The sequence below is a fragment of the Microtus pennsylvanicus genome, chromosome 1 (assembly GCF_037038515.1).
Source record: "Microtus pennsylvanicus isolate mMicPen1 chromosome 1, mMicPen1.hap1, whole genome shotgun sequence".
Classification (NCBI taxonomy): domain Eukaryota; kingdom Metazoa; phylum Chordata; class Mammalia; order Rodentia; family Cricetidae; genus Microtus; species Microtus pennsylvanicus.
Window position 1 is genome coordinate 206999767 of NC_134579.1, and position 13240 is coordinate 207013006.

General features: G+C 39.6%; 1 protein-coding gene across 1 annotated transcript in view; it reads right to left on the reverse strand.

Annotated features, from left to right (window-relative positions):
• Syne1 (spectrin repeat containing nuclear envelope protein 1) overlaps positions 1-13240 on the reverse strand; it is a 471659-nt gene that overhangs the window by 346821 nt on the left and 111598 nt on the right. Inside the window, exons 6-11 of the mRNA XM_075949874.1 lie at positions 12136-12156; positions 11574-11666; positions 10158-10336; positions 5538-5734; positions 4193-4302; positions 170-220 (exon numbers count right to left, since the gene is read on the reverse strand). Of these exons, the coding sequence (XP_075805989.1) occupies positions 170-220; positions 4193-4302; positions 5538-5734; positions 10158-10336; positions 11574-11666; positions 12136-12156 (651 nt within the window). The remainder of the gene's footprint in view (positions 1-169; positions 221-4192; positions 4303-5537; positions 5735-10157; positions 10337-11573; positions 11667-12135; positions 12157-13240) is intronic.

The window sequence follows — 13240 nt, forward strand, 5'->3', positions numbered from 1 at the left end:
GAAAGTAAATGAATTTGCATGATGGATAATTAACATTGTTATATTATTAACATAAAATATGCACACTAAATAGAAGGTGAGCTTGAACAAAATGCATGCAAAGGAACGATGAAGAAGCTAAGAAGTGAAGAATATTTGAAACGCTCATTCAAGACTCCTTAAATCTTACCTTAGAATTTTGTATAAAATTGGCAAAAGATGGGAAAACTCGAAATATTTCCTAACAATATGAAAATATACAAACAATATAAATCAGGAGCAAAATTATGTAGAAAAGGATGAGAATTGTTGGAGAGGCATCTATCCACTGATAAATAATAATTTCAGACATATAATGACTTTGAAATGCTTACACAGCTTCCAGCAAGTTACTGAAATTAGCTGACCAGTGATGTTTTTATTTGAACTTGAAATAATCATATGTGGAAATACATATAATCTGTAAACATGCTTCAAAATAGTTTCAAATATTTTCTGTGAAATATGTAAGGAAAGATTATAGGGACTCATATTTTCCCTGGAAATACACTGCCTGAAGATGCATCTTTCTATGAGTCCCACAGTTAATACTGCACTGTACCTTCTGAGGTTCATCAATAATGTGTTGAGGGGAAAAGAGTAATTGAAAGGCTATTAGGTAATTGAACGGAATTAACTGGCCTATTTTATTCATTTATACTTAGTACAAATTGCCCAAGGACTACGTTAAAAGTTTCTTCATTGGTTTTGCTGATTGAATAACGGCATGGTGAATGTGCACTTCCAGTTAGAAAATGTATATATGTGTGTGTATACGCACATACTTATGTATATGCATGTATGTATACATGCATGCATATATTTACATGTTACTTATTTTGCACGTGTGTAGGGATTAAATGGAGTGCGCATGCTTCTGGAGCATGGATGTGGAGTCCAGGGGACAACTTCCTGGAGTTCTTTCTTCCTACCGTGCAGGCCCAGGGATTTGAGGTCTTATTGTCTGTCTTGACAGCATGCTTCGCTTCTTTACCTGCTGTGCCAAACCACTGGCACAAGGAATCATATTTTAAATGAATCCATAATATATTCATTGAAATAGGGCCATATAGGTGATACAGAAATGAAATAAACAAAATAAGAGGACATTGTTTTAAAATGAACCAAGAAATTTACTAAAACCCAAGTTAACAAATACCAAAGGCTCTGAATGGATCTGCCACCCTAATATGGACACCAGTAAAATCTGCCAAGTTCATTTACACTGTTATGCACCATTAACGTAACTGACAAATAAAAGTTGTAAAACATATTTTAATTATTACAATATTTAGCTTTAAATAGTTAAATTTTATTTCTTACATTATTGTCATTCTCTTAATATTAATATTAAGGCTTCTGTCATGAAGTGTACTAAAAAGTGTGTCTCTCCTCCCTCCCTCACTTTCTCTCTCATCTGTGTCCTCTGTGTGTGTCCTGTTTGTATATTCCTTCTGTCTGTGTGTCCTTTGTGTGTGCACTCTCTGTGTATATGTCCTGTGTACATCCTGTGTGTGTGCATGTGCTCATGTATGTATGTGTGTGTGTGTGTGTGTGTGTGTGTGTAGGCTCTCATCTCTAAGGATTTTTGCCTTAAATTCTTGCTCACAGGCATCCTCTTTCACCCAACAAATGTATGTAGCCAGAGTTACTTATCTGTCTGATATGACAATTCGTATCAGAGACATCCCCAATAAAAACCCAGATCACTCATAAATCTACCATGGGGAAGATATACATATTTCAAATAGGAAAGCAAGCTGGAAACCTGTGTTGTATGTGGGTGACTCCAGTGCTTTAAATAAAGTTTCTCACCCACGTAGCAACTTGCAAGTCCAGGTTTACCAGCAAAAGCTATAGGCCTGATCGACTGCACCCTGGTATGAATCCACACTAGCAGGAGCTGGGGCTTCCCTTGAGTCTTTCCTATGCCTCTCGGGAACAATCGCTTTATTCATGATTAACTACTCTAGTGGCCAGTCTCTTCCTGGGTGCTGGAAAGAACAAGAACGAGAGGTTTTCTAAACTACTGTCCTAGGAAGCCCAGTTCTACCAACTGCTCCATTCCTTCTGCCCAGAAGCACCTTGAAACAGCTCCATTCATTCTGCCTGGGAGCACCTTGAAACAGCTTCATTCATTCTGCCTGGGAGCACCTTGAAACAGCTCCATTCATTCTGCCTGGGAGCACCTTGAAACAGCTTCATTCATTCTGCCTGGGAGCACCTTGAAACAGCTCCATTCATTCTGCCTGGGAGCACCTTGAAACAGCTCCATTCATTCTGCCTGGGAGCACCTTGAAACAGCTTCATTCATTCTGCCTGGGAGCACCTTGAAACAGCTCCATTCATTCTGCCTGGGAGCACCTTGAAACAGCTCCATTCATTCTGCGCAGGAGCACCTTGAAACAGCAGTCAGCTTCACTTCCCTCCATCCTTTCCTGGGTCGCTGACTCCTCCTGCCCGCACAATACCTGTGGTTCTTGCGGATGTGGCTTCTGCTCCCTGATCCTTCCTTCTTGGGCCTGTTTCAAAGTTTTTATTATTTACTCTTTTAAAAGCTCTTGCTTTGTATATATCTTCATTATAGTCTCAAACAGCTCCAAAGCTCCAAATGAAATCAGGGCAAAGGAGACAGAGACATCTTAGCAACTCATTCATCATGTGCCCTGGGGTACTTAACCTTAACATAAAATTCCAACTTTGTGGTGGCCAATGGCTTGTGCTGAGGTTTGAAAGACTGCAGCAGGACCCGTGCATCAGTGCCGTGTCCCAGGAAACGAGGCCTAGAACGCAAACAAGGCCGGGCATTCAACCCTGGAGCTTGAACAAGACTTCAAACGTGGCTGGCAATTTAAAGTTCAGATGAGAGTAGGAATTCCACTCCAAAGAAATAATCTCGTAAGAAAATTTCACCCTGCTGTTTGTCATAGAAAACTGAAAATTTACATGTTTAAGTTTGTACGAATAAATCATTGCTCATGCACACAGTGGCCTGCACTGTTTTTCATATTTGTGCAAAAATGACCAAGTTGATGGGTGCTGTAATTTTTTTCTAAAATGCTGTGATTCTACATACATGTACATAAATATGTTAGAGAATAACAGCAACACATTACTTTAGGTTGCATTTCTGGGAACACATTCTATCTAAAAAAAGGTCAAATACAGTTAATTTTCTTTATCTCTTTTCCTGTTCAACATGATTTTATTGATTTTATTGAGCTATACCTTTTTCTCTGCTCCCCTTCCTGCTTCTCTCTCCTTCAACCCTCTCCTATAGTCTCCACGCTCCAATTTACTCAGGATATCTTGTCTTTTTCTACTTCTTATGAAGATTAGATTCATACAGTCTCTCTCAGGGTCCTCATTGTCTAGGTTCTCTGGGGTTGTGAATTGTAGGCTGTTTTTTTTTTTGCTTTATGTCTAAAAGACACTTATGAATGAGTACATATGATATTTGTCTTTCTGAGTCTGGGTTACTTTACTTAATATGGTGTTTTCTAGCTCCATCCATTTGCCTGCAAATTTCAAGATGTCATTATTTTTTCTGCTGTTACTCCATTGTGTAAATGTATCACATTTTCCTTATCCATTCTTCAGTCAAGGGACATTTAGGTTTTTTCCAGGTTCTAGCTATACAGGTCATTTTCTTTTCATCCAACATTTTAAATATTATGACAGTGAGCATAGGTTATCCAAGAATGTTGAGAAGTGAAATGTCATTTAAACTATTGAAATATGGAAAATCGAATTGCAGTGAGTAATTAGAACTTGTGCAAAGTATGTCTGACATCCGTGTTTTCTGCAAATAGATACATAAACTTTGAAATTCTAAATTAAATTTTAGCAGATCAGGAAGAACAAGAAACCACCAGACTTTGTGTATACTTGATGTGCTGTATTAAAGCCCTAAGCTGCTGACTCTCCTTAATTTAAATGTAATTATAACATCTACTACTGGTAATCATCTGTCTGGGGTACCTGTCATATGAACCAGAGAAATCTTTGTTAACCCCATCAGGTCTACTGAGTATTCCTTACTAAGTTATAATTAAATTTATACCCTTGTTCTCATATTAAAATTCAGTCTGAGTAACTTCTTAAAAACAGTAAGTATGTATAAACGTATGCTCTCTTTGTGGAGTGTCCAGCAATTCAGACAGCAAAATCCTACCTCATTCTCTTGTCCATCACACCCTGCACCGCGGATATCAGGATATTGCGTCAGAAACTGGGCTACATAGGTCATAATAGACTTCTCATCTGGCTTGTCCACATCAACATCTGTAAAAATAAAGCTCAATTATGTGAGTTACTTCACGCCTTAGGTGTTTATCAACACAAGTTTTGAAACATAGTTGCTGCATCCCAAGCTTACATCTTGAACCAAGAAGAAAAGTTTAGTCTGGAGGATACTGGGTAGAAATGCTATCACATGGACAAGGGGTACTTTTTGAGAGAGAGCTTTGTGGGAAGTAGCACACATTCCTTGTAGATCATTTCAAGGCCAATTTATCATTCATCGAAGAAGCTGCATGATTACATAAATGTCCTGTCAGTTAATAAAGAATCCGAGTGAGCCTGTGGGGTCCAAATGTCCACGTGTGTAATGCTAGTGACTGCTTGTGTAGGTGCAAATAGGGCCAACCATGGATAAATATTACCTGATAAATTTTACTGTATCTGACTCCTCAGAGAGTTTCTTCAATGTGGACATTCAAAATACCAGTGCTTTAGACAAGCACTCTTTGAGAGACAGCCTGAAAGCATCTCGATTAACTTAGTTGTTGAAGCTACTGATATTTATGCAAAATCAGCATAAGTCAGGGAAAATATGTATGCATATTCAGTAATAATACACGGAGTGGAGCTGCATACACCACTGAAATGTAAATAAATTAGTTAGTATGAAAAACCTGACTGAGTGATCACTGACATTCCTTCTCGCCCTTTGATCAGCTGTGTGCATCTGCTTTAACCTCTGCTCAAAGAAACTTTGATGAGGTCTGAGAGGTGCACTGATCTTCGGGTAGAGCACTATGAATTTAGAGTCATCCAAAGGGTCTTTTAAGTTCTGTGCACCAGGCTGATATGCCAATGGCATTTTGTTGTTGTTCTTGTTTTTTATGCTTTGGTTTTTGGATTTTGGTTTTTCAAGACAGGGTTTCACTGTAGCTTTGGTTCCTGTCCTGGAACTAGCTCTTGTAGACCAGGTTGGCCTAGAACTCACAGAGATCCGCCTGCATTTGTCTCCCCAGTGCTGGGATTAAAGATGTGTGCCACCACTGCTTGGCTTGGTATGCCAATGGCAAAGAGCTGTCTGGAATACTGGTATAACCTATTCCCCACAACAGGGTGACAAACATGTAGAAGACACACCACACAGGAAGTTATTATTCCACTATGCACTCCCCAGCTTTATGTTTCTTAGTGGAATCTCAGAAGTCATGAAATGTGTGGGTCAGGGGCATGCGAACATGCCATGCCTACATATATCAGTTGAGGACGGTTCTGTGTACCTTCAGGATCAAGGAGTCTGGGAATGCCCAGTTGTGTTTCAGCGATGGTGAAGGCATCCTCCAGGTTTTCCCTGTTCGATCTACTTTTCACCTTCTCCAGGTCCACCAGCTCAGGCCGGATGGCATGGATGACGGAATGGAAGGCCAGCCCAGTCCTCCAGCTCTTCCCGAAGTCTTTCACTTCTATTCCCATCTGCCTGAGCGTGATAAACAGAGAAAACAATGTCACATTCTAGACTGATCGCAGCACTTGCTTTAGGGTTTGAATAAAGCCCAGTCATGTCAACCAAAGATGCTCTATGTCAATCAAAGGTATATGTCAATCACAATTTTAGAGGGTATTAAGAAGAACACATTTTACTTATATAGTTTTCTTTCTTTTCATTTCCTCTTTTATCTTCTTTTCTTAACTTGTTTTGAGAGAGTCTTACTATGTAATTCATTTTGGCCCTGTCAAGTCTCCTCTCTCATACTTCTGAAAGTCTGGATTAGAGGTGATTACTACCACCCAGTATTTTCGACACGGTACTTTTCTATTACTGTGATGGGCCCTTCAGAGCACGTTTTATGCATGTTTTTGAAAGGAAAATGCAATTATTTTAAAATGTGTGAAAATTTTTAAGAGGGGAAAATATTAAGATAAAAATATAATAAGCCTCACCGTGTCCTGTGAGCACAGGCTCTAACAGGCTAAGATGGTGTGTCTAAGTCATGTCAAGTACATTATAGAAGATAAGATACATTGCAATCACATATGTAAGTCAATGCAGTCACATGTGCAATGTGCTCCCCACGCAGCTCATACATATGTTCAGACACTAACTCCAGTTGTTCCACCAATCAAGTGGTTTGCAACTGTCTGTCTGTCTATCTATCTATCTATCTATCTATCTATCTATCTATCTATCTATCTATCTATCTATCATCTCTCTTTATCTATTATCTCTCTCTCTCTCTCTCTCTATCTATCTATCTATCTATCTATCTATCTATCTATCTATCATCTATCTATCACCTATCTATCATCTACATATCATCTCTCTCTCTCTCTCTCTCTCTCTCTCTCTCTCTCTCTCTCTCTCTCTCTGATTTCTTTGAGAGAAATTCCTGGTGGTGAATCCTTTATCTTTGGTGGTGAACATGTCTAATGAGAAACCAGTTCTAATTGATGCGGCTGTTCAAGCTGGTGATAATAGGTTCTTGTTGAAAACAGAAGCAACACAACCTTGCAGCGAGGCCTCCTCCAGAGTGTAACTTATCAAGTGCAAAGGGAGCTAGGAAGAGAGTTCTAGAGACTATCCTGAACATCTTGAGAACCTCCTGGAGAGGGGTAAAAGCTACAGACACCGGCGCTTTCGTCACACTTGGCAAATACAATCTTCCAAAGTTTCTTTTCTAAAAATTAGTCTCAACCTGCCAGTAAAGCGGCTCAGTAAGTAAAAGCGCTCGGCTGTGCAAGGCTGACCGTCGAAGGGAGTTTGATACCACGTGGTGGAAGAAGAGCAAATCAACTCCCAAGGGCTGTCCTCTCAGTTCCACAGCATGTGATGACGTAACAACTTCCCCGTCTCCCTGTCTCTGTCTCTCTCTCTTTCACACACACACACACACACACACACACACACACACACACACACACACACACACACAATCAGTTAGTAAATTTAAAATAAAATTAGTCTTCTTAATTGTATAGATATTTCCAAATGAAGCAGAAACATCATTTAGTTTTTAGCAGGTTCTCAAGGTTTTCATAAAAAATACAGTCTGACACGTCCATGAGTAAGTTGATAAGTGATCTCCAAGTCCTATCCTAAAGAAGAATAACATTTGACTCTCAAACATACTGTGTCTGTGTCTACTGGCTGCACAAAACATATGTGCCAAAAGTAAAACCTTTGGAACTCGTATTGACTTTGTAAATAAACATGTTAAACTATCTCTTAGGGTTTCTGTAATTATACAGCCTATTTGAATATTCTCTGAAGCCATTAACTCTAGATACATATGTAGTTTTTTTCAGCAGAAATCTACTACCCTCTGTGGCTCCATCCTTGTTTCTGCTTATTTGAATACAATGCCTTCATCTTACCCTCATCCCAACACTTGCCCTTTGTTCCCATTTCTTCATGCAAAATGTTTGTCTCTTTAAGGCACTAAAAATTAGTCCTCAATTGAATAAGGTAGCAGAATTAATAAATAAACAAGCCAATATATTCACCATATAATTAGTTATTTTTTCTGATTTTCTTGAACTTATTGGACTGAAACATAGTTCTCTTAAGTATTTATTATCTTAGAGTAATTAAAACTGCCAGTTCATTTTCTTCTGTTCATTGAAAATATATGGAAAATGCGTGTGTTAATCTAAAGGTATACATATTGTTTCTCATCACATCAAATTAGTAGCTTGCCTTTACAAAACAATGTTGGTTTCACCTCAAATTTATCATCTATGAATTTTGTACAGAAACACAAAGAAACCAGGCCCATCCTGCAAGGCAGTGACAACTGTGTCCAGTTCATAGGTTTTTTGACCGGTACTGTTGTTTACATAGAACTACTAGTGTTAATTTGGATGCACACATGTTTGCTTGCTTGGTTCTATCGCCAGTTTCTGCCCCCAAACACAAAGATTCTTAGTTGGCAGTGACACCCCAATGCTGCAACTCAACGCTTACATTTCTGAAAATATTTGTAAAACTTATTAAAAGCTTGAAGGGCTTAATTACCTTGCATCCTAAAAGACTTTTTTTATTGACTTTTCTGTACTATTTGTGTGAAGATATGGATCACAGTTAGCCCAGTGATTACTAACTAGAGTCCCACACAAGATGATTTTAGGAATATTGCCATTCATACGGTGAGATGGGGATGGAATCTGAAGCCCTCACTGTGTCAGGCAAGACGCTGAGACGCACAGGCTGAGGTAGCAAAAAAAGGCAATTTATACAAAAATTATTGGCAATAGGGCTGCATTTTAATATCACGTGGTCTGAAAGAATTTTCATAGCACAGGGATTCACTTTCTGCCCCTCTGCAGTGCATGCATATATCAAAGAGATGAATCTTAGTAATGCATTGATGGGTAGAGACTTCTCAGGCCCCCAATTATACATCTACTTAAAGACAAGGAAAAGAAAATCGTCATTGATATCAGAATACAAGTTGCATGAACAACTTTGACTAATCACCATATATGTGTGTGTGTGTGTGTGTGTATATATATATATATATATATATATATATACATACATACATACTCATGCCAGGGTCTGTTGTGCAAGCAGATTATGATGAACCCAAGCATGAGATCTCTGGTCTGCCTAGGCTGTGGCTACTTCCTGTTTAGTAAGACTGCAATAGCTCCAGGGTTGTCCAGTGCAGTTGCAATGAAGTAATGGATAAGCAATGTAGGAGGGTTTCCAAATTTAATTTTTACTACAGACTCTAAAGAGAAACCACACTTTGCTTTTGGAAATATTTCTCATGACATCTTGAGTCAGAGACTCTCAAATTAGAAAATCATCAACACACTTTAAAAGCTAATCAAAACCACATACATTATTAACATTAATTACATCTTCTCTGTTCATCTTCTCCTCCACTGAATTTTGTGCTTTGAACATTCAAAAAAAAGTCACTATATTTAGTGCCTCAATATTTCATAAGGTCTTGTTTATAATTACTTTCCAGAAGTAGATAATTGGATTCATATTGGACTTATGCGAGCAAGCCTGGGAGAAAATAAATTAGTTTTTTATGTCATTAGGGAAGAACAAATGAAAATACCATTTTTAATATAAAGAAACTTGTCCCAACTGAGAGCAAACCACAGAATAGGCTGATCAATGGAAACCCCACTAAATATGCTAAAAGGAGCCCCTGCAACTACTGCATTTATATCCACTATAATAAAAATGTGAATCTCTGTAAATTTCGGCTACATGTAGTAACGCTAGCGTGGACAGAGAAATCCATGTTTCAGATAAAGACCAAAGAGGGGGAAAATGTGTCTAGACAGTCTCAGAATATGTAAACGTTTTCCCAAGGATCTCATCTTCAGCTTACATTGTCATTAAATAGAACTCAGAAGCTTTTAACAAGGAGAAAACCAAGCATGAACCTTTTACAACCTTCTAAATGAGAGCAGAAATTCAAAACAATGGCCTGATTAGAATTAACCTCCATGCTATGAATCAAAGGTGAGTAATCAAGCTTCTCAATCAGCCTTAATCACGTATATGAAGCAGGGATTAATTTTATCACAGGGTTTCCTAGGGCACGAGTAGTACTTGTGTGCCTATATCCATTTTTTTTATGACTCTCTGTGTGTGCTCTTGTGTGCTTGTCGAGGTCAGATGACAACCTGGAGCAGTCCTCACCTTTCTATTCTCCTGGGATCTAACTCAGGTCGCCAGGCTCACCAAATGATGGATTTTACTGGCTGGAGCCATCCGGCCAGCACTTTTGTTAATTGGAGGAGAAAAAAGCAAAGGTTGAAGAAAAGATGCTTATCCAATATCTTCTCAAATCCCATGACCATGAGAAGTGACGGGAGCATTTCACTGGCCTCGAGATCTTTCAGGACTTCAGGTTAAGCAAACTGTTGGCACTTACTTGCCTGCTGTGTGTTGGACCCACTTTAGCAGAGTCTTTTTGGCATTGCCTTGGATCTTGGCAGTCACCTTGCGCTTGCTTGGTGGGCTGGCAGTCTCAGTGCTGACCATGCTGTCCACAGAGGAAGCACTGCTGGACAGAGACTGCAACTGTGGGAGGTTGCTGGTCAGCTCTTCGATCTGTGTGTGGGAACAAGCAGAAAGCAGTTAAGATAGTCTTTGTTCCTTTTTGCTCAGGGTTTACTTCCCCATGGAGAATGACCAATCTTAGCATCCTTTATGCCCCGGGGGGGGGGGGGAAATGAGTTTTTACAGGGTATGGTTAGTATCTTAGCCCTTTGAAAAAATGTTTTTAATGCTAATCTACTGTATTTTGTGTGTATGAGTATTTTGTACACGCATATGGATGTGCATCATGTGTGTCTCTGGTGTCCGTGGAAGCCAGAGAAGGCCCTCAGATCTCCTGGAACTCGAGTTACAGAAGGTTATGAGCTGCCATGTGGGTGCTGGGAATTGAACCCAGGTCCTCTGGAAGAGCAGCCAGTGCTCTTAACCCTGAGCCATCCCTCCAGCCCCTCTTAGTTTTCCTTGTACTTCATGTTACATTGCTGGGTGTATCTTACACACCGAGATAAATATTGACTTGCTGAGGGGATTCATTGATGCTACAGTTTGAGCTGTTTCCTGAGGGTTGGGAGACTTGTCTGCATGGTGATAATGAGAAGTACTGATTTATTGAAGGAACCCCTGGGGGAGCTGCATTGGGAAGGAGCTGGTGAGTCTTAGGGTTGCCATGCCTGCAAGCCCAGTACCTCGCTTTTCTCCATGGCTTCTTCTCTCACCATGCTACTTCTTTTTCATGCCTGCCACAATGTCACCCACCATGACAAGAAGCCAAGGAGCCCTTCCTAAAGCTGCCACATCTCACTCAGACTTTCAGCTTTCAAAACTGCGGCCTAAATGAAACTGTGTTCTTTATATATTGCAGTGCCTTGGTTATTCTGTCATACCAATGGAAAGGAGATTGACGTAATTATTAAGGTAAAGCCTAGTGATTAATCTAGACACAAAGGCAGGTTCACTTCTCCCTGCTGTGTCTAATAGAACATAGAAGGGTTCCCTGCCCAGGTAAAATCAAAGTAACATTTTCCTGAGCTCCTTCTATATGCATACATCTTGCCGCTGTGGGATGTCTACATTTCAGATTGATTGTCCTGGCATTTCTTTGGGGTTTAGGAATCATATATGACAGGGTTGAGTGGGAGAAACAGAATTTTTTCTCTTAAAATATGAATGTAGGGAGCCACACTTCTGCTGAGTCAAGGATCAACTAAAGGGTACGGAAAAGAGGGCATTATGAATTTCTGCCACCCGATCCCTCTTGGATGTCACAGCAAGCAAACATGTAGTACAGTACCTGGAAATACAGTATAATGGTCCACATCAGCCCAAGAACAATTGACGGTCGGCCATCGGCGATGTCAGTAGCATTAATGTTGACTAACTTTATCTGTTTGAAAAGAAAACAGGCTCAGTAATTCACCAGAATATTGCGACTCATTGAACTATGTAATAATTAGGATGTTGTTAGATAATGATAGCATTTGGTCATGCCTGTGTAATAGCACAAAAAATAATAATGCAGGCAATAGAGACAAATGGGCAAATGGGTTTATGAAAGTTTAGGGGCGTTTGTTGAGCTTACAAACTGAAAACAACTGGAAAGTAGAGCTTAAATGTTTATTTTATTTAAAGTTTCAAAAAACACAGCATAACAACATGCAGGGAATTGCCAACAAAAAAAGTCAAACAAAAATGCAGCTATTCTTTATATTTAGAATTTGACTAAAACAAAAGAAAGCAGGGTAAGCAGATTAAAAGAGCACTTACTTTGATGGCTTTTACCAAATAAGACAATAGTTTAGGTTCTCTTTTACCTATAAAAATCAGCAGCTGGAAAGTCTAAAATTTGTACTAACCGGTGATCCTCTGTACATGGACTGACATGGAAAACAAAGGAGAAGATAATGCGTACAGGTAAACAGACTACAGAAGGGCTACGTTGTCCGCTAGAACAAATGTAGACCAGTTAGAGCATGGCAAGGAGACAGGACTTGAAACAGAACTAAGGACGGCCGGGCAACCTCAGGACGGACCGATATTATAGGAACCGTGGGGTGAAAATAGAGAGATTTCCCAGCAGAGGTCAGTCTGCTACTCATAATTGTTCCTAATTGCCTGCTGGGATGCTTTCCCTACTATTCAAAGTTCCTAAGCAGTGCCATGAACTTAGGGGGCCAGTCCCTATGCCAGTCTCCAAGCAAGCAAAGGGTGTCGCTCATCACCCCTCCCACCTTCCCTACCAAAGACGCCATGCTCAGTAACCCTCAGCCAAGTTCCCAACAAGGAGATCCCTAATAAAATTCAGACATTTTTAAATGGTTTTCTTCAATGACAGTTTGTCAGAGATTGAATTGGGGTTCTTCCTATGCTCAGTCAATACAATATTTAATACATGAATCCTGTGCTTTTTTAAGTGTACGTTTTTTTTAAAGATGTAGGGTTATTCTGTGAAACCAGATATTGGCAAAGGATACCTTCTCTTTATAAACTATACTTTCTATAAATTAAGTCATTAAAGTTTTCACTGAGATATTAACTAGAGGAAAGTTGTTCTTTTGTTGGAGTAATAAATATGCCCCAGAAAGTAATTAGGTTTTATTGCCAGGGAATATCCCGAGAGTCTCTTCTATCCTGTCCATTTCATGTCCTGTGAAAAACCCAATGAGAGTCAGAGAGAAGAAAATCCCTTTGACCTAAGATAAGAGCGATCTCAATATGGTCCCAGCACTGCACAGAGGCTGCAGTAGTCTGTGTACACATCCTGGTACCTGGGGCTTTCCAGGGCATCGAAGTCACAAGATCCATTGCATCACTAACTCCCCAGAATGTTAGTTGGTGCTGCAATGGATACAAGCTAAGCTTGTCTCAAGTTCCCAAGTCCTAAAAACATTCAATTTGACATTTGTGGTGAAGCAATTCAAATAGCCTGGTTTCTAGACATTCGTGGATGTCTACTTATAA